At 54.0% G+C, this 21,209-nt stretch overlaps 1 protein-coding gene across 1 annotated transcript; it reads right to left on the bottom strand.

The window, feature by feature from the left end:
- Positions 1–4,259: 4,259 nt before the first annotated feature.
- Positions 4,260–20,460, bottom strand: LOC125361660 (solute carrier family 22 member 20-like). The gene is made up of 10 exons (XM_048360234.1): positions 20,086–20,460; positions 19,911–20,014; positions 16,419–16,573; positions 13,060–13,228; positions 12,300–12,423; positions 7,955–8,070; positions 5,560–5,774; positions 5,334–5,442; positions 5,033–5,239; positions 4,260–4,546 (listed from the first exon to the last, which is right to left on the bottom strand). The coding sequence occupies exons 1-10, from the start codon at positions 20,458–20,460 to the stop codon at positions 4,444–4,446; spliced, it is 1,677 nt and encodes a 558-aa protein (XP_048216191.1). The 3' UTR covers positions 4,260–4,443.
- Between the last annotated feature and the right edge of the window lie 749 nt (positions 20,461–21,209).

The raw sequence follows: 21,209 nt of genomic DNA, 5'->3' as shown, positions 1-21,209 counted from the left end.
GGCCCCGCCCTCCCCGGAAGCCCGCCCCGCTGCGGCTGCGCAGTTCGCTTCCCCCCCCCCCCCAGCACCGCTCGCGTCTGTCTGCGCCGGAAGCGGACGTCGGCCCGCTGGCTCCGCGCGTCGCTGCTTCCCCGGCGTCGCCGGTCCCGCGGCAGCCCCGGGACGCTCGTGCGGCCCGCCGCGGCCCCCTGCCCGGAGCGGGCGAGGACGGACGGCCCACGTCGGCGGCCTCTCCGCGCTCTCTGCAGGGCTCGTCGGAGGTGAGAGCCGCCCGCGCCGGCCTCGAGCGGCGACCCTCGCGCCCCAGCCTCCGGAGGCGCTGCGACTGCAGGCGGGGCCGCGGGACCCGGAGGCGCGGCCCACGCGTGGCCGTCGGGTTGTAGGCCTCGAGGTCTAACCTGCGTAACTTTCCCCAGTTCCAGAAGCTAAGGCTTCCCGTATTGCAGAGGGTAAGCCATAGGTCAGAGCGGAGCTAAAGCCGTACGCCGGCGGCGCACCCCTGTCGCTGCTGCAGCTGCTAAGAAACCGAGATCTGAGGATTGGGGTTCAAAGCCAGCCTGAGCTGGAAGCGCTGTGAGACTCTTGTCTGCAATTCACTAGCAAAAAAACACTAGAGTGGAACTGTGGCTCAAGTGGTAGAGCACTAGCTTTGAGTGGAAAAGCTGAAAAATATCAGCTAGGCTCCGAGTTCAAGTCCCAGTCTCTGCACACACATAAACACACGCATAATAAACAATTGTGCCATTTGTAATTAGTTAATTGGACTGGCCTGGAGGCTTTCCCAGGAGTGGCAGAGTTGCTGGGGACATGGTCTGAGTGGAGCCTTTGAGACCTGGGGTCCACCTCCAGCACTGCAAATCTGCAAAGACTGACTAAAGCAACCCAAGTAATTGCACAAGTAAGACTAAAGGTGCTGCAGGTGATGTCAGATGCTTACATTTAACAAAATACACCTTCAGAGGCCACTTGATTTGGGGCATTAGGAACAACAGAGGAGGGGGCTGGGAATATGGCTTAGTGGTAGAGTGTTTGCCTAGCATACATGAAGCCCTGGGTTCAATTCCTCAGCACCATCTAAACAGAAAACGCTGAAAGTGGCGCTGTGGCTCAAGTGGTAGAGTGCTAACCTTGAACAAAAGAAGCCATGGACAGTGCTCAGGCCCTGAGTCCAAGCCCCAGGACTGGCACAAAACAACAACAGCAACAGAGGAATATACAGTGAAAGCATCATTAATAGCATTTCCTGTTGCTTGATTTAGATACAACAGCATCCAAACAGCTGCTAAATGCTGGACAGTAGTTGAAGTCCTAAGTACATCCACATGTTCTAAGTGACATTTGGGACCCTGCTTGCCAACATTCCTTATTGCCAGCTGGGTACCAGTGGCTCACGCCTATAATCCCAGCTATTCAGGAGGCTGAGATCTGAGGATTGTGGTTCAGAGCCAACCTGGGAAAGGAAAGTCTGTGGCACTTTTATCTCCAATTAACCACCCCCCAAAGGGCAGAGATGCCAATGTCATAGTCCTGTGGGGACCATACAACTTTCCTTTCCAGGGGACCCTGGGTTTCAGCCCAGAAAAAAATAAAATGCCTGAGCTGGTGGCTGCTACCTGTAATTCTAGCTATGTTGTCTAGCCATCATGGACACATTTTAAAACACTGCACTGAAATTAGTTTCCACAACGTCCCTGACATGGTTGACAACTGCCTGCTAATTAAGCCCAGAGTTGTCACTGTCTCTTTTGTTTGTTTTTACACAGTGCTAGACAAGTGTGCTTTCACTGAGCTACATTCCCAGCCCGCTGTTGTGAGTTCCTTGCTCGTGTCTAGCACTCTGGCACTTGAGTCACGCCTCTCACCTGGCCTTTTACTGATTAATTGGACTTCTCTGCTTGGGTTAGCTTCAAACTATGATCCTCAACTCTTAGCCCGTCGATTAGCTAGGATTATAGGTGTGAACTGTTGTGCAGGTTGTCCTCTGCCTTTTTAATTTACTGGTTTGTGGAGGCATGAAAACAACGCAAAGGAGAAAGCTCACATATCTGCGACTGGTAGTGCGCAGCTGTCATCCCAGGGCTCTGAAGGCTGAGGCAGGAGGACCAAAAACCGGGCCAGCCTGGGTTACATAGGAAGACCTAGTTCCAGAAACAAAATCAAAACTCCCAGGAAGCTCACAGAGTGAATCACTGACACATGTTCCCGATGTGTCCAACAAGAGATTAAGCCCATGATTCCCTGGAGGGATTTACTGGGCCTTGGGTCTTTGGCTAGTACTGGGAAAAGAACCAAGGCAGCGCACAGGCTGGGGTAGGCTCTGCCCCTAAGCCACACCCCTACTCCATGCTGGGGCCTTGAGACGACTCCCTGGGGAGTCACAGGCCTTGTTCCTGGGGCCACACTGCTGCAAGGCTGATCTAGAAGAATGGCAGATACAAAGGCTAGGCCCCAAAGTGTGACCTTTCTCCTTCCTCTGTTGTGTTTCTCTTGGGCTGTAGGGGTTGAACTGTGATGTCATTTGATTCCAGGGCAACTTCAAGAGAAAAATAAAATAAGCTGAGCACTGGTAGCCCCTGCCTCTAAGCCTAGCGATTCAGGAGGCTGAGATCTGAGGATTGTGGTTCTCAGCCAGCCTGGGCAAGAAACTCAGTGACACTTATCTCCAACTAACCACCCAAAACCAGAAGTCGAGCTTTGGCTCAGATTGTAGAGCAGTAGCCTTGGGCAAAAAAAGTACAGGGACAGGGCTGGGAATGTGGCCTAGTAGTAGAGCGCATGCCTCCTATACATGAAGCCCTGGGTTCAATTCCTCAGCCCCACATATACAGAAAAAGCCAGAAGTGGTGCCGTGGCTCAAGTGGTAGAGTGCTAGCCTTGAGCAAAAAAAAGAAGTCTGGGATGGTGCCCAGGCCCTGAGTTCAAGCCCCAGGACTGAAAAACAAAATAAGTACAGGGACAGTGCCCAGGCCCTGAGTTCTAGCCCCAGGACCAGCACTACCACCACCACCCCAGTAGAATAAAATAATAGAAGAAAACTGTCAATGCTATCCAATGGGCCAAGCTTTGAATACCCATGAGTCTATTCTGAACTGCAGTGAAAGTCAAGGTCAGGCGTGTGAGCACGCGTGCAAGGTGTGGGCTGGCGTGGGCCTGGGTTCAGAGGGGCCACGTGCCATCCTAGGAGACGGCTGAGGAGCCAGTGGCAGAAACATCTTTACCCACTGCCCAAGTCTGGCTTCACGACTCATGCAACTATGTATTGAGCCTTCTGTAAGGTCCACTTAGGCAAGGCCTCCATAGAGATGCTGTCCCCCAAAATACCCCGTCTCTCTCTCTCTCTCTCTCCCACACACACACACACACACACACACACACACACACACACACGCACAGGTGGGAAGGATTATTTACTATTTGAGAGAGACTGTTTCAGGAACAACCCTGTGGCAGAGAGGTCACCTTCACTCTGCAAAAGACATGGGTTCTCAGGTAGAACCAGAATAGACAAATGTTTATTTGTTTTGTTTTTGTTGCCAGTCCTGGGGCGTAGACTCAGGGCCTGGGCACTGTCCCTGGCTTCTTTTTGCTCAAGGCTAGCACTCTGCCACTTGAGCCACAGCACCACTTCTGGCTTTTTTCTATATATGTAGTGCTGAGGAATTGAACCCAGAGCTTCATGTATACGAGGCGAGCACTCTACCACTAGGCCATATTCCCAGCCCCAGAATAGACAAATGTTTAAAGGGAAGATTTGAAAGCTGGCCACTGACGGCTCACACCTAGCTACTTGGGAGGCTGAGATCTGAGGACCAAAGTTCAAAGCCAGCATGGGCCGGAAAGCCCATGAGACTCTTGAACCCAGGCTATGAATTCAAGCCCCAGGACCAACACACACACACACACACACACACACACACACACACACACAGGCATGCATGTACACACGCATGCACACAAAAGGCAGGTGTGGAGATAGGAACGGATAACAGTATTTTTATTATGACGGAGCACACTCTCTGCTTTAGAGGTGGTTTCTCTGGTCTTTTTGTTTTTTTTCCCCACCAGTCCTGGGGCTTGAACTCAGGGTCTGAGCACTGTCTCTGAGCTTCATTTGCTCAAGGCTAGCACTGTACACTTGAAGCCACAGCGCCACTTCTGGCTTTTTCTATATATGTGGTGCCGAGGAATCAAACCCAGGGCTTCCTGTATAGGAGGCAAGCACTTGACCACTAGGCCATATTCCCAGCCCCTCTCTGGTCTTCTGTATATTTGTAATGCAGTACTGGGCATTTGTCTGGAGTCTCAGCGGTGGCCATGTCCTTTGGCTGACGTTGTGTGGAGTGGAGTGCCAGCCTCGCCCAGTATCCCCAGGAGAAACTCCGGGCGGGAGGGCTGGGCACTGGCTGAGCCGCTGCCAGCCAGGGCTTGGCTCTTCCTGGCAGTTTAGATGGTTTCCTTGAGGTGAGACGCTCCCAGCTGCTGAAGAGAAATTTCTTCTATCTTTTCTTCTGCATCTTTCTTGGAAGGGTCCTGGCCCTCTTTGGCTCTGTTTAAACACAAATGGAAATTTCCAGTTATCTGCTTATTTGTCTGTCTTGCCTATATGTCCTGTTTACTCTTAGTTGGCTCCACTTTTGGAATTTGTTTTTCAAAGTTCTGGCAACTTTGTCACTGAGAAAGCATTTGAGATAAGGCAAAACCCTGATAAGAAAGGGGACTGGAATCCTCCATTCAACTCCCTATTCCCATGTGACTTAAGCTCTTTAAATCAATGACAAAAAACATTAAATTCGTTCAGTGGGGCTTGAACTCAGGTGCCTGGGCACTGTCCCTTTACTTTCCGCACAAGATTGACATTCAACCATTGAGCCACAGCTCCACTTCCTGGGCCTCTTCTTGTTAGAAAGGCAACAGAGGGCATCACTTGCTCTTACTTTCTGGGTCAGCCCTCAAAGATCCCCCCCAGGCCTGAGCTCCCTCTCTGTAATCCCGGCCTGAGAGGCCCCGCCCTGCGCGGTGCCCGGGTGCGCACCTTCTCTCCATCGCAGCGATCGTCTCCGCCAGGGGTACATTGCGGGTCTCCGTCAGGAAGCAGGTGACGGCCAGCCCAGCCAGCACGGAGGTGGCGCCGAAGGCCATAGGCGGCAGGATTGGGTTGAACTCCCCCAGCGTGGTGATCAGCGGTGCTGCCAGGCCCCCGACACGCGCGTTGACCGAGGCGAAGCCCATCCCCATCTGCCTGTGGGAGGCGTGGAAGGGACAGGAGCAGGCCCTGGGGGTCAGAGGGCTGAGCGGCTCTCCGCCCAGGCGCCCAGTCCCCCAAGGGCTCCCACCTGATCTCCGTGGGGTACAGCTCTCCTGTGAACAGGTAGATGCAGATGAAGGAGCTGGCCAGGCAGCCTTTGCCCAGGGCCGCCTGGGCAGTGCGCAAGGTCTGCATGTCTAGAGGAGAAGAAGGAGGGAGGGTGAGCTGTGGGAAATGGGGGTGGCCCCAGAGGCTCCCAGTTCCCCGGGGACCCTTGCTTGCATCCTGGCTTGCTTGCAAAAGCAACAGCTCACCTTCTGGCACAAACATGTTGGCGATGACCATGAGCCCAGCCAGAAAGAGGAAGGAGGCCACGGTGGCCCGGCGGCCCACGTAAAGCATGGTGGTGGTGGCCACCAGCATGGCGGGGATGTCAATGAGGCCAAACAGAGCCTGGACCAGGTAGATGTTCAGCCCGAACTTCTGCAGGTCCATGGCCACGCCGTAGTAAGCCACCGAGTTGGAAAACCTGGGAAAGGGGGCAGGACGGTCATGTTTCCCCCGTGGCTCACTGACCGGGGCACCGGACACAGGACTCCTTCCCGCAGGGAGTCAAACTCTCCTGACTGTCCACAGCAGCCCCTCCCGACCTCCCTCCACATCGCTTCCCAAGAACCCACTCCCAAGTCCAGTCTGTGGGGTCTGAAGTGTCTGTAGTCCTCCATATTGGCTCCCCTTCAGTGCTAGAATTAAAGCAGGGCTTCAAATAGAAGTCAGGCACCAGTGGCTCACACTTGTAATTCTAGCTCCTCAGGAGGCTGAGATCTGAGGATCGGGGTTCAACGCCAGCCTAGGTAAGAAAGTTCATGAGAATCTTTCATTTGTGGTCAGTCATGGGGCTTGAACTCAGGGCCTAGGGACTGTCCCTGAGCCTCTTCGTGCTCAAGACTAGCACTCTACCATTTTGAGCCACAGCGCCACTTCCAGTTTCTGAGTGGTTAACTAGAGATAAGAGTCTCACAGGGACTTTTCTGTCTGGGCTAGCTTTGAACCGTGATCCTGAGATCTCAGCCTCCTGAGTAGCTTGGATTACAGGTGTGAGCCAGTGGTGCTTGGGCTCAGACTTTTATCTTCAAGGCATGACCAGAAAGTAGGAAGTGGAGCTGTGGCTCATCAGCCTTGAGCATAAAGGCTAAGGGACAGCACCCAGGCCCTGAGTTCAAGCCCCATTACTTGCTCAAAGTAAAGGATTTCAAGTCTTGGAGTTAGAATTCATGGTCTCCCTCCCTCCCTCCCTTCATTTTCTTTCTTGTCCGTTTTGTGAGGCTTGAACTCTAAGCCTGGGTGCTGCCCCTGAGCTTTTCAGCTCAAGGCTAGAGCTTTACCACTTGAGCCACAGCTTTACTTCTGGTTTTCTGGTCATCATTGGAGATAAGAGTCTCACAGACTTTCTTGCCCAGACTGGTTTTGAACTGCGATCCTCAGATCTCAGCCTCCCGAGTAGCTAGGATTACAGGTGTGAGCCACCAGTGCCCAGCTTTACCTATGTCTTGTTATCTACATTGCATTTTCACGTCTATGTACCTGTTAGGGGTTTCTTTCTGCTCATGAGGCAGAATTAATATGCCATTTAAAAAACCCGCCTAACCCCGACGTGCTGTGTGAAGTCTCCACTGGGAGCGCTGCTGTTGGGATACTCCTTAAGTCCCATCGAATGGCTGTCATTTCCTATCTTCCCAGAATCCCCTGAGGATCCCCAGGGACACACAAAGTGAGACAGTGCGTTCTGGAGAAGCTGCTCAGATGACTCAATAGGCGTCCTGCTCCTGAATTCCTTGGGTGAGGCCTTCTGCCCACCCGTGGGCTACTGAGCCCACACAGTGAGGCATCTACCACCCCATCCCAGCACCGGGCCAGGCACTGTGCCGGGTTCACATCGTATCAGGAGCATTTCAGGGCCAGGAGAGCAGAAAGCATGTCCCCGGCTCTGGTCAAAGACTTAGGGGAGGGCTGGGGATATAGCCTAGTGGCAAGAGTGCCTGCCTCGGATACACGAGGCCCTAGGTTCGATTCCCCAGCACCACATATACAGAAAACGGCCAGAAGCGGTGCTGTGGCTCAAGTGGCAGAGTGCTAGCCTTGAGCGGGAAGAAGCCAGGGACAGTGCTCAGGCCCTGAGTCCAAGCCCCAGGACTGGCAAAAAAAAAAAAGACTTAGAGGAGGGCTGGGAATATGGCCTAGTGGCAAGAGTGCTTGCCTCCTACACATGAAGCTCTCGGTTTGATTCCCCAGCACCACATATATGGAAAACGGCCAGAAGCGGCGCTGTGGCTCAAGTGGCAGAGTGCTAGCCTTGAGCGGGAAGAAGCCAGGGACAGTGCTCAGGCCCTGAGTCCAAGCCCCAGGACTGGCAAAAAAAAAAAAAAAAAAAAAAGACTTAGGGGACCAGGCTGGTGGCTCACACCTGTAATCCTAGCTGCTCAGGAGGCTGAGATCTGAAGATAGAGGTGCAAAGCCAGCTCAGACAGAAAAGTATACGAGTCTTACGTTCGATGAACCAGCAAAGAGCCAGAAGTGGAACTGTGGCTCAAGTGGTAGAGTGCCAGCCTTGAGCACAAAAGCCAAGGGCTAGCTAGCACCCAGGCCCTGAGATTAAGCTCCAGCACCAGCACACATGTCAGAATGACTTGGGCATGAGCCGTCGCTTACCACACCATCATGAGACAGCACGTGACCTTACGGATGGCCGGCGTTCGGAAGAGATCCAAGATGGAGCTGGAGGTGCGCACATTTGCAAACTCACTGTGGATGTAGGAGCTCACCACCTGGGTGAGAAATATCTGATCAGGGAGAGCAGAGCACCTGGGCCCCATGTGGCTGTAGGAGCATCTTCATCTGCGGAGATGAGGGCCCCAGTGTGGACCTTCTAGTAAGATGGCCGGCTCTGGTCTCCTGTGGGACAGATAGCTCCCGCTGGTCTTTCAGGGCTTTGAGATTCCCCACGGGCTCCAACACCTGCTCTTACACTCCTGAGATTCTGTGCGTGTGCAGGGACCCTCACCCCATTCCTAGTGTACACTGAGATAGTGCCAGTGATTAAAAATAGGTCTGAGGGGCTGGGGATATGGCCTAGTGGCAAGAGTGCCTGCCTCATATACATGAGGCCCTGGGTTCGATTCCCCAGCACCACATATACAGAAAACAGCCAGAAGTGGCGCTGTGGCTCAAGTGGCAGAGTGCTAGCCTTGAGCAAAAAGAAGCCAGGGACAGTGCTCAGGCCCTGAGTCCAAGCCCCAGGACTGGCCAAAAAAAAAAAAAAAAATAGGTCTGAGGGCTGGGAATGTGGCCTAGTGTAGAGTGCTCGCCTCGTATACATGAAGCTCCGGGTTCGATTCCTCAGCACCACATATATGGAAAAAGCCAGAAGTGGCACTGTGACTCAAGTGGCAGAGTGCTAGCCTGGAGCAAAAGGAAGCCAGGGACAGTGCTCAGGCCCTGAGTTTAAGACCCAGGATTGGAAAAAAAAAATAGATCTGAAAGCCAGGCACCACTGGCTCAGGCCTGTAATCCTAGCTACTCAGGAGGCTGAGCTCTAAGGATCATGGTTTGAAGCCAGCATGGGCAAGAAAGTCCATGAGACTCTCATTTCCAATTAAACCACTAGAAAACTGTAAGTGGCACTAAGGCTGAGGTCTGAGGATCACGGTTCAAAGCCAGCAAAAGCTAGAAGTGGAGCTTTGGCTCAAGTGGCAGAGCACTAGCCTTTTCTTTTTTTAAATTTATTTTCATTTTATTTTTATTTATTTTGCCAGTCCTGGGGCTTGGACTCAGGGCCTGAGCACTGTCCCTGGCTTCCTTTTGCTCAAAGCTAGCACTCTGCCACTTGAGCCACGGCGCCACTTTTGCCCGTTTTCTGTATATGTGGTGCTAGGGAATTGAACCCAGGGCTTCATGTATGGGAGGCAAGCACTCTTGCCACTAGGCCATATCCCCAGCCCAGCACTAGCCTTAAGTAACGCAACAACAGAAACAAAAATATATTTTAAAAAAAAAAAGCTCCTCAGAAACAGCATTCAGGCCCTGAGTTCAAGGCCCAGGACCAGTGTGCATGCACACACGCGCACACACACACACACACACACACACAGGCTTCTGTGTGAACCTGCCATGCCTCACTGTGTTCTTAGACAAATCACCTGACTCACCCTCACTTTAATTCCTCACTGGCAAAAATAAGACATTTGGTGAGATTTTGTGTGTATGTCAGGGCCTTAGTATAGCACCTTGCATGGGGCTACATAAGCAGTATTGCATCAGCTGCCTGGCTCCTTTTGCTGTACCCGGACAGAAGTTGTGAATGGGTGAGAATTAGCTCTTCTAGTGGTAGCCGGCCCTGGGCCCTTGGGTGCAAGAGGCCTTGGGGCTCTACTGGCAGACCCAGATGCTTCCAGTCCCGTGCCTTGAGCCTACAAGCCTGGTGCACCAGGCTTTAGAAGCTGGTAACTCATGGCTCTAGGCATGCAGGTTGGAGTCGCCATGCTTTACCCACCAGCAGATGGGCACAAGGCGGCTTCCAGCAGCAGCTGCAGACGGCACCTGCCATGTTCTGGTTCCTGATTCGGTCTTAAGTGTTAGGATCCTCGTTCCCACAGTTGCTGCTGTTACAGCTTTTAGGCTTAGTGTGTCGGGACCATCGGACCTTGACGGTGGCTAGAGTTAAAGTTCTTGAGCCTTGAGTATAGCAGACTATTGGCTCTGAGTACTTGGCCCTCTAGAACTCCTCCTGCAACCAGGACCCACAGACCCCTGACTTTGGCTCCTTCCAGTCTTAGGGCTCAGTAGTCTGCGCTCTCTGCTAACCCCTCACCTTCTCAGTACTTTGCCAGCCCTGTCATCTTGTGTGCCACTGCTCTCATCTCCTGTCATTTTCCTTGCTTCTTCAGGTTTCCTACTTAATGTACTGACTGCCACCTCTACCACTGTCCCTGCCACCTCTACTGCTGCGGTCACGCCCTGCACCTTCTACCACCTCTCGAGTTACCACTTCTCTCTGCTAATGATAAAAATCAAAAGTAGGAGCTGGGAAATGGTGGTTCCTGCCTGCCATCCTAGCTACTGGGGGGGGGGGCTGAAATCTGAGGATTGCAGTTCAAAGCCAGCCTAAGTAGAAAAGTTTGTGAAACTCTTATCTCCCATTAACTAGCAAAACGTCTGGATGCAGAGGTATGGCTCAAGTGGTAGAGATCCAGCCTCAAGCAAAGAAGCCAAAGGAGGGCAAGAGACTCTTGAGTTCAAGTCCCAATACAGGCACTCACACATAATAAAAGAACACTCAGAAGAAGCTTTTACTGTGCCTAATGTCCCCACACAAGTGGGCGGCATGAAAGGATCTTGGCTAATTCTCAAAGGAACTGAACAGTCTGCTTCTATGCCCAGAATGAGGGCTTGTGCCGATCATGGCACAATGCAAACAAAGGACTGTGATGTAAACCAATCACAAGCCTTCTTCTGGGGGGCTGGGAATATGGCCTAGTGGCAAGAGTGCTCGCCTTGTATACACGAAGCCCTGGGTTCGATTCCCCAGCACCACATATACAGAAAAAAGCCGAAGTGGCGCTGTGGCTCAAGTGGTAGAGTGCTAGCCTTGAGCAAAAAGAAGCCAGGGACAGTGCTCAGGCCCTGAGTTCAAGCCCCAGGACTGGCAAACAAACAAGCCTTCTTCTGGGCTTCCAGGGCAAATGCTCTCCCTTTAGCCTGGGTAGAAATGGCAGCAGGGCCACCTGGTATGAGGCTTAGTGTGCTGAGAGGGCTACTTTCCAAGGCAGGGGTGGGCAAAGTGTCCCAAACAGCCAGGCTGGCTGGCATGGTGAATCTGGTCTGTTCCCAATAGAGGAGCTGCTTGGTTGCCAGTGTTCTCTGCCCAAGGCTGCCAGGCACAAGGGAAGGGCCTGTCAAGCAGCAAGTTTTTGTTTATTGTTTTGTGTGTGCGTGTGTGCTGGTACTGGGGCTTGAACTCAGGGCTTGTTACACTGCTGCTTGGCTTTTTCACTCAAGGCTGACACTACACCACTAGAGCCACAGCTCCACTTCTGACTTTTTTTTTTGGGGGGGGGGGTTAATTGGAGATAAGAGGCTTATAGACTTTTCTGACCAGGCCAGCTTTGAATCAGATCTGTGTCTTCTGAGTAGCTATGAGAGACACTGGCTCTGGGGACAGCACATTTTTAATTTTTTTTTTTTTTACTGTTTTAGCCAGTCATAGAAAGCATTAAAAGGCTCTTTACAGTAAAGTTTTCATGAAAACACATCATGGAACTAACAATTCTAATAGCATTAAAGAGTACTCGCTAGTATTTAACAATGCTCGATAGTGTCTAGCTCCTGCCCGGGGCCCAGGGAGAGCAGGTCTGTCTCTTCTGTCTCACGTATGCATAGTAAGTAGTAGTTATCTGATAATAACTGGTACTTATTTATTTATTTATTTATTTTGCCAGTCCTGGGCCTTGGACTCAGGGCCTGAGCACTGTCCCTGGCAGCTTTTTGCTCAAGGCTAGCACTCTGCCACTTGAGCCACAGCGCCACTCCCGGCTTTTTCTCTAGATGTGGTGCTGAGGAATCGAACCCAAGGCTTCAGGTATGGGAGGCGAGCACTCTTGCCACTAGGCCATATCCCCAGCCCAATAACTGGTACTTATAATGAATGACTTTGTCACTGGCTTTCCAATACTTTCACTTTATAAGTACTATTTAAAATGTTTCATTTTTATCCACATTTTGACAGAGTATCAATGTGGATGAGATTATTTCCTAATTACATGAATGAATGAATGAATGAATGAATGAATGAATGAACACAACATCTCAGTCATCTGTCCCAGGTCACGCAGTCCTTCGGGGTTTACACAGCATCTGCCCCGAGCCCCCTGCCTTATGCTTTCCCAGACTCTCTCCCTGGATGGCAGATGAGTCTTGAGAAACAACTAGAGCCCAGTATGACTGGGGGCTGGCGGGGAGGCGGGAGTTCATCCCCAGCCTCCTCTGCCCCTCCACTTGCCTCCGCGGTCAGCCGGTCCCCTTCCTCCCGTCGGCCATTCATCGCCGCCACCTTCCGCAAGTTCCGCAGGGCCTGCTGGGACCTGCCCCGAAGAAGGAGCCACCGGGAAGACTCCGGAAGCCACCTGGGACAGACAGAGGAGAAAGAAGGCCCAGGGCCGAGGGGGCTCCACCCCTGCTCCAAACCCGGTCTTGAGGATCATAGTTCAAAGACAGCCTGGGCAGAAAAATCCCCGAGGTTCTCATCCCCGATTACTCAGCGAAAAGCCAGCGGTGGAGCTGTGTTCCCACACCAAGATCCAAGCTAGAGCATGAGGCCATGAGTTTAAGCTTCAGTACCAGCACCTTGCCTCCCTCCCTCCTTCCCTCCCTCCCTCTCTCCCTGCCTTCTTCCCTCTTGTTTCTTCCTTTAACTTTTATTTATTTGTTTTTGTAACATCACACAGAGACAAGACCATGCCCAGCACTGATTGTGCCTCATCTGTGGCTGTGGGTCTCCAATGAATCCCAGGCGTACTCTCGGCTGTGCCTCGGTTGCCTTACACTAAGCACCTCGGGGTTATTGCAAGGCGCCCAGGATTTGATGGAGGCAAAGATCACTGGGCATGTTCCGGAGCCCCTGGCTCACGGGAAAGGTTTGCCAAAGCTTCCTTGGCTCCGTCCGTGAGTTCTGGAGAGCCGGTGTGCCCTCTCCAAGTGCAGCAAGTTCCAGGCACCTCACGAGGGACGCACCCTTCAACCTCCCACGTGGCTCCACATACCAAGAGCAGAGGAAAAAGACCACGAAAGGAGCGGAGACCGCCAACTGCAGCCACCGCCAGGGGCGGATCAGGTAGGCCACGCCCGCCAGGATGAGCTGGCCCACGGTGAAGGAGTAGCCCAGCAAGATGCCCGCCACGGTCCGGCCCCGCGTGGGCATCCACTCCACCACTGCGGGGGAAACGCAAGCGCGCTCAGAGGGACACGTCTTCCAGGTGGTGGCTTAATCACCCCAGCCCTTTGTCACCGTGGGGGCCCCTTAAACCCATCCCAAGACTGACACAGCACCCTTACCTCACTCCGCATACCTGGGGGGGAGGGGCCAAAGAACTCACCAGAACCAAAGCAGTGACAGAAGCTTAAGTCATGGGTACTGAATCTTAGCATAGGGAAAGGCTGCACTAGAAGTAGGAAAATGTAAAGCCGGAAGTGTAAGGTCCCCCCCCCCAGGGCTCCATGCAGATGCCCCCCCACCTGTTTAAGTCTGCACCCCATACTCTTGTTACTTAGGTAACTGGCACACCTGGAAGTCGCCTCCTCCTCCTCTGGGGTCACGTCCAACCCCCCTGGCCATATCTCCCGCCTTTCCCTATATAATCCGGCTCAGCACGGTCCCTGTGTTCTTCCCTTTTCTCTCTTACTCTCTTGCTTGCTCCTTTTCTTTTTCTCTGCTTCCTTCCCCTCTGTCTCCCCACGCCTCTATCCCGTGTGGGCTTGCAGTTTGCTCTGCCCCATAAATGCTTCTCTGCCTGAACCATGTGGTGGGTTTCCTTTCCGGCGAACCTTACAAGAAGTAATCAAATGAAAGTTTAACGAGTTTGAACTCATAAAAATGAGAAATGTGAAGAAAAACATCATAAGCAAATCCATAGGGTGAGTAGAGGGGCGGCAGACAGAGGAGGAAGAGGAAGGAGAAAATAAAAAGGAAAATATTTGTAACTTAAGAAATAAGATACTGGGGGGAAGGTGGCATAGTGGTGGAGGGCTTGCCTAGCGTGTATGAAGCCCTGGGTTCCATTCCTCAGCACCACATAAACAGAAAAGGCCAGAAGTGGCGCTGTGGCTCAAGTGGTAGAGCGCTAGCCTTGAACAAAAGAAATTCAGGGACAGTGCCCAGGCCCTGAGTTCAAGCCCCAGGACTAGCAAAAAAAAAAGTGTCAGTGGCTAACACCTGTAATCCTAGCTACTCAGGAGGAGGCTGAGATCTGAGGATCATAGTTCAAAGCCAGCCTGGGCAGGGAAGTCCATGAGACTTTTATCCAATTAACCACAAAAAGCCAGCTGTGGTTCAAGTGGTAGAGCAGCAGCCTTGAGCACAAAAGCTCAGGGACAGCGACCAGCCCCAGAGTTCAGACCCCAGGACAGGCCAAAAACAAAAAAATTCAAAGGATGGGAAGGATCAGTAGAAAAGGAAATAAAATATTCTCAACCACACACAAAGACAAAAATGCGAATCCTTAAAAATAGCACAGCCTTGGGCTGGGGATATGGCCTAGTGGCAAGAGCGCTTGCCTCGTATATATGAAGCCCTGGGTTCGATTCCCCAGCACCACATATACAGAAAACGGCCAGAAGGGGCGCTGTGGCTCAAGTGGCAGAGTGCTAGCCTTGAGCAAAAAGAAGCCAGGGACAGTGCCCAGGCCCTGAGTCCAAGCTCCAGGACTGGCAAAAAAAAATAAAAAAAAAAAAATAGCACAGCCTGTAACCCCTTAAACATCCACCCACAGCAGGCTGGTTAAATAAGTTAGGACACACCTGTACAAGAAAGCCATGACAAATTAGTGGCAATGAGCACGAGTGCCATCCACCAGCAAGTCCCCTGGTTTCTGCCTGCACAATTTCGCCCCATCTGTGTCTACTCTGCTGCCACCTGCTGGTCAGGTTTAGCACCTGCTCTCTCTGAGACAGCAGTGGCCTCTTACCTGGCCTTTCTGCTCCTGGTCTGGTATCATCATCTAACAATGACCAGAGTGATCGTTCAGGTCTAAAGCAGGTCTCCACACAGCTCAGAATCCTCTAGTGCCTCCTGTCTCATTCAGAGCTAAAAAACCACACTCTTTGTTTATTTGTTTTGTTTTTGTTGCCAGTCCTGGGCCTGGACTCAGGGTCTGAGCACTGTCCCTGGCTTCTTTTTGCTCAAAGTTAGCACTCTACCTCTTGAGCCACAGCGCCACTTCCGGCCTTTTTCTATATATGTGGTGCTGAGGAATTGAACCCAGGGCTTCATGTATATGAGGCAAGCACTTTACCACGAGGCCCTATTCCCAGCCAAAGCCACACTCTTTAAAGTGGCTCACGCATGTAGTCCTAGCTACGCAGGAGGCTGAGGATTAAGGCTTGAAGGTAGACCAGGAAAAAAAAAAGGGTCATGAGCCACTTATCTCCAAAAAAGTCAGAAGTGGCGCTGTGACTCAAGTGATAAAGTTCTAGCCTTGAGCAAAAAAACTCGGGGACAGTGCCCAGGCCTTCAGTTCAAGCTCCAGGATCAGCAAGCACAAGCAACAAACAAAAACTTGCAGACTGCTCCCTTGTACCTAGCCGTTGTCATTTTTACCCCCCCAGTGGCAGCTGACGTTCCCACTGTGGCACTGACTACTCTCTTTGTGTATGTGTGCTAGTCCTGTGGCTTGAACTCAGGGCCTTGCTCAAGGCCGGTGCTCTACCACTTGAGCCACAGCTCCACCTCCAGGTTTTTGGTGGTGAAATAGAGGTAAGAGTCGCATCTACTTTACTACCTGGGCTGACTGCAAATAGGATCCTGGGACCTCAGCTTCCTGAGCAGCAAGTCGTACAGGCGTGAGCCACGCTGCCTCACTGGGTTTTTGGTTTGGGTGGCTGGGGGTGGCGGCTGTTTCTCAACCTGGTGCTGGCCCCAGGAGCAAGCTGATAAGTAGCTTAGATGAAGCACGGGTGGTGGGCAGGCTTGTGTCCAGGGTGGGCTTTCTGTGACCCCCACAACGCTTTCTCCCAGGACCTCGTGAGACCTGCTAGCTAGAGAGAGGGCCGACTCGGCCCCAAGAGCCCAGCAGCCTCGACAGCGTAGCTGCAGCCCACCCAGCTTAGAGCCGAGCGACCCGGGGCGCCGTCAGGGCTCACCTCTGTGACTCCCCTGAGCGCGCGCTCATTGTTCCCTGCCTCACAAGTTAAGTCAACCACATCTTCTCCGTTCACAGATTAGGAAACTAAAACCCACAGGAGGGAAAGCCCGCCGGGGCTATGACCTGAGAACGGGGTTCTCCTGGGTCCAGACCCCCGAGCGTCCACTGAGATCCTAGATGAGAATCCCAACAACATGAAATAGGATGGGCCACATGGGGCCCCCCAGGCCCAGGCCCTCAGAGCCCAGCCGGGGTGCACTCACCCAGGGAGAGGGAGTTGAGGATGATGCCGGAGAAGGTCATGCCCATGAGGAATCGAGAGACGCAGTAAGCGCTGAAGGAGTCCACGTACGCCGTGGCGGCCCCCGAAACGGCCAGCTGCAGGTATGACCAGATGAGGGGGGCCTTGCGGCCCAGCCTGAACCCGGAGAACCCGGAGAACAAGCGCAGCGTTAGGGTTCTGGGCGTGAGCTGCCATCTCCTCGCTCACGCAGGGGCATCAGGGCCGCGAAGGGAGAGCTGGGCGCCCGACCCCTCCTTCCCAGGTCGAGGCTCGGGCTCTGAGGCTCGTCAGGGAGGAAACTGCAGAGGAAGGGGATTTGCCCCAGGCCCTGGTGGGTGACACCTCGAAGCTTAGCCCCGTGGGAGGCTCCAAGCCAGCGCAGACAGGAAAGTCCAAGAGACTCTTGTCTCTAATAAGCACCCAAGAGCCAGGAATGGAACTGTGGCTCAAGTGGTAGAGCACCAGCTTGGAGCAAAACCAAAAAGCTAAGGGACAGCTCCTGAGTCCAAGATCCAGTATGGACATCTGGACCCCAAAATTGAGAGAGGCAGAGAAAGAAAGAGGAAGGGAGGGAGGGAGGGAGGGGGGAGGGAGGGAGGGGGGAGGGGGGAGCCTGGCTCCTGGTCACATACAGGCAGAGATTCTACGAAGACCCAGCGGAGGGGGTAGCAGGTGGAGAGAGGGGAATCGGCACCTGTCCTGGGTGGAAGGGGCCTCAGCCCAGAACTAGCGGAGGCGGGGCCCTCCAGGGTGCAGACGAGGGACCCGGGATCGACTCTGCCAGGGGACTGATCCCTGCTCAGGGGGTACGAAGGGCCCGGGCCGAGGAAGCGGGGTTACAGCACTGGCTGTGGCACTGCTCCATTGCACATGAGGGCTCAGAGGCAGAGAGCGCAGATCAAGAAGGGGGGGCGGGGGGGTCCTTATCACACATCCCAAGACATACCTGCCTTTCTTGGTGAGGAAGGCGTGTCCCATGGGACAAGGGACTTGACAGCCTCCCCGTGAGGGGCCTGAGATGGGAAACAGAGCTGTCTATGCTCGGGGAAGGGGGGTCCGGGGTCCAGCAGGCCCCCTCTACCTGAACAGAGGGAGAGGGGAGAGGGCAGAAGAGAGGGGGGAGGAGGGAGATGAGGGAAGGCAGGGTGGAGCCATCGCCAGGCTGGGTGGGCCGGCCGTGGGGGGAGGGGCGGCTGTGGTAACGTGCGGCCCTTCCACACCTGAGATGCAGTGTGGACGCTGGGAATCGGGAGGGTCCTGGGGGCCGGTGGCTCTCCCCCACGGTCCTCGATGCCAGCCACTCAGGAGGCCCAGCTCTGAGGGAGGCAGTGTGAAGCCAGCCTGGGCAGGGAAATCCGTGAGATTCTTACCTCTAGTAAATTACCAGAAAAGTCAGAAGTAGAGGTTGAAATGGTACAGTGCTAGCCTTGAGCAGAAGAAGCTCACAGTGTCCTGGCCCTGAGTTCAAGCCCCAGGACTGGTATACACACACGCACACACACACACACACACACACACACACACACACATACACACAGGAATCCAAGAGGTCTCCAAAGTGGAGACAAAGTCCAGGGCTGGACCATAGGTAAGATGTGCCAGGAATTGCATAAAAATGGCGGGGGAGCGGGGCTGGGAATGTGGCTTAGTGGTAGAGTGCTTGCCTAGTTTGTTTTTTTGTTTTTTGTTTTTTTTTGGCCAGTCCTGGGCCTTGGACTCAGGGCCTGAGCACTGTCCCTGGCTTCTTTTTGCTCAAGGCTAGCACTCTACCACTTGAGCCACAGCGCCACTTCTGGCCGTTTTCTGTATATGTTGTGCTGGGGAATCGAACCCAAGACCTCATGTATAGGAGGCAAACACTCTTGCCACTAGGCCATATCCCCAGCCCCTAGAGTGCTTGCCTAGCATGCATGAAGCCCTGGGTTCCATTCCTCAGCACACAGAAAAAGCTGGATGTGGAAATGTGGCTCAGGAGGTAGAGTGCTAGCCTTGAGCAAAAAGAAGCCAGGGACAGTGCTCAGGCCCTGAGTTCAAACCCCAGGACTGGCAAAAAAAAAAAAACCCAAAACAAACAATAGTAGCTCATGCCTGTAATCCTAGCTACTCAAGAGGCTAGATTTTAGGATCACAGTTCAAAGACAGCCTGGATAAGAAAGTTTGTGAGGTTCTTATCTCTAATTAGCCACCAAAAAGCTAGAAATAAAGAGGTGGCTCAAGCAATACAGTGCTAGCCTTGAGATAAAAAAAAAAGCTAGGTAAAGGACAGAGCCCAGGCCTTTAATTCAAGCTCTAATACTGGCATAGAAACAAAACAAAAGCCAGACACCCGTGGCTCACACCTGTAATCCTAGCTACTCAGAAGGTTGAGACCTAAGGATTGTCCTTCAAAGCCAGTCTGGGCAGGACAGTCTGAGAGACTCTTATCTTCAATTAGTCACAGAAAAGGCCAGAAATGGCACTGTGGCTCACATGGTAGAGTGCTAGGCTTGAGTAAAAGAGCTCAAGTGCCCGGAGCTGACCAAACGGAACAACCACCCTCCAGGGCTGTGTGCAGTCGTTTATAGTTAAAACCTCAGCTACTCAGAAGGTAGGGACAGTCTGAATTCCAGGCCAGCCTGGGAGAAAGTTAGCAAGAACCTTATCTCATTTCCGAAAGCTGGGTGTGGACGTGGCTTTGGTGGCTCACCCCTGTAATCCTAGCTCCTTAGGAGACTCAGATCTAAGGACTGGGGTTCCAAGCCAGCCCAGGCAGACCAATCAAAATGTCAAATAACCAGTAAAACACGAATAAGTAACGGGGAGTAGAGGTGTGGCCCGGGGAGCAGAGCGCCCACCTAGCAAGTGAAAAGCACTGGGTTCAAACTCCAGCACCACAAAAACAAAACAACAGGAATAAACTACTATGAAGGAGCATTAAAGACAAGCATGGGTGGCTCACGCCTGTTATCCTAACTGCTCAGGAGGCTGCGGACCATGGCTGGGAGCCATGGACAGGATAGGAATAGGATAGGACGGCTGGATAGGAAAGCCTATGAGATTCTTTTTTTTTTTTTTTGGCCAGTCCTGGGGCTTGAACTCAGGGCCTGAGCACTGTCCCTGGCTTCTTTTTGCTCAAGGCTAGCACTCTGCCACTTGAGCCACAGCGCCACTTCTGGCTGTTTTCTGTATATGTGGTGCTGGGGAATCGAACCCAGGGCCTCATGTATACAAGGCAGGCACTCTTGCCAGTAGGCCATATCCCAGCCCTGCCTATGAGATTCTTATCTTCCATTCACCACCAGAAAACCAAAGTGGCGCTGTGGCTCAAGTGGTAGAGCGCCAGCCTCGAGTGGAAAGAGCTCAGGGACGGAGCCCAGGCCCTGACTTCAAACCCACGACAGTCAAAAGACAAGTAAAAGGCAAGGTGAGGCTGTGGCCTCGGGCTTTCTGGCCCCTGCTCTGTGTCGGGGACCCTCCACCCCCAAAGGCTCACCTGTCTGCCAGGCTGCCAAAGACGGCGGCCCCCACCAGCACTCCGGCCATGTAGACGGACTGCGCCAGGTCGGGGAGGGCGCGGGCCTCGCACACCAGCTCCCACTGCAAGGGAACAGGGGACCCTGAGCCGGGGCCGCGGGCCGCCCCCGCCGCCGCCGCCGGGCCCCCCTCACCTCCATCACGATGGTGGACGGGAAAACGCTGCGGTCGAAGACCCAGCCATCCTCGCAGGGCTCCGTGGCCGCCCCCCGCACAGAGGTGTTGGGGCTCAGCAGGGCCCACTGAGGCTCCCTGAAGCGCTCACAGGGCGCGGGGACCCCGTGCCGGTCCAGGGGGACGGTGACCCTCAGCCAGGCCGCCGAGGCGTTGGTGGCGGCCTCCGTGCGGTTGGGGGGGCGCTGGCAGTGGTGGGGGGGCGCCGCGGCGGTGAAGTTCTGCAGGAAGGTGTGGCAGGCCAGCAGGGCGCAGGGCAGCAGCAGCAGGGCGGTGTAGACGAGCTGGAAGCAGCCCACGCCGCCCAGGGCGTCCAGCAGGTCTGTGAAGGCCATGGCCACGGCCGAGGCGCAGCCTGCGCGGGCCTTATGTAAAGGGGCCGGGGAGGGGGCGGGGGGGGCAGGGAGAAGTGGGGAGAGGGGGAGGATCGGGCCAAGGGTCAGGACCACAAACGCAGCTCAGGAGGGTTTGGTTACGCCTCACGGGAGGCCTCCAGGATCCCCACCTCCGCCTGGCCTCCCTCCCCGGGCCCCTGCTTCAGGTCTCTCTCCGCCCTGGAGGGTCACCCCGCGGCCAGCCCACCACCCAGAGCCACCGGTCCAGGGGCTGAGGCCGGGTCCTGACTCCTGTGGAGGCCATGGTGAGACGCAGGGGCCCCCAGCCCAGCCTCCGCTGTCACCGGCCCTGCCAGAGCCGCCCGTGCTCTCAGGAGAGGCGGGACGGGCGGACGCCTGGCTGCGTGCCCTTCCCCGCTCCAGGGCAAGGCCGGTGACAGGGCGCCGGTGACACTTCAAAAACGCCCACGCGAGCTCACAGGCCCACGCCTGGCATCCCAGCTACTCAGGAGGCTGAGATCTGAGGATCACGGTTCAAAGCCAGCCCGGGCAGGAAAGTTCGTGAGACTCCTATCTCCAATGAACCACCAGAAGCCCGGAAGCGGCGCTGTGGCTCACGTGGTAGAGCGCCAGCCTTGAGCTGAAGAGCTCAGGGACAGCGCCCAGGCCCACAGTTCAAGCCCAAGTGACAAAAAAAAGAAATGCCCATAGGAGCTTGGCATTGGTGGCGCACCTCTGCAATTGCTACT

This window comes from Perognathus longimembris, chromosome 13 (genome assembly GCF_023159225.1).
Source record: "Perognathus longimembris pacificus isolate PPM17 chromosome 13, ASM2315922v1, whole genome shotgun sequence".
Lineage (NCBI taxonomy): Eukaryota > Metazoa > Chordata > Mammalia > Rodentia > Heteromyidae > Perognathus > Perognathus longimembris.
The sequence above is the reverse complement of the archived record's forward strand: the minus strand, read 5'-3'. Positions and strand labels throughout refer to the sequence as shown.

What these genes read in the sequence shown, in the direction of transcription:
- LOC125361660 (XM_048360234.1), bottom strand. Translation starts at nt 20,460, where the DNA reads ATGGCCTTCACAGACCTGCTGGACGCCCTGGGCGGCGTGGGCTGCTTC. An exon ending in CGTCCACCATCGTGATGGAG is followed by an intron (nt 20,015 to 20,085) that starts GTGAGGGGGGCC and finishes GTTCCCTTGCAG; the next exon opens with TGGGAGCTGGTGTGCGAGGC. An exon ending in CTGTACCCCACGGAGATCAG is followed by an intron (nt 5,240 to 5,333) that starts GTGGGAGCCCTT and finishes CGCCTCCCACAG; the next exon opens with GCAGATGGGGATGGGCTTCG.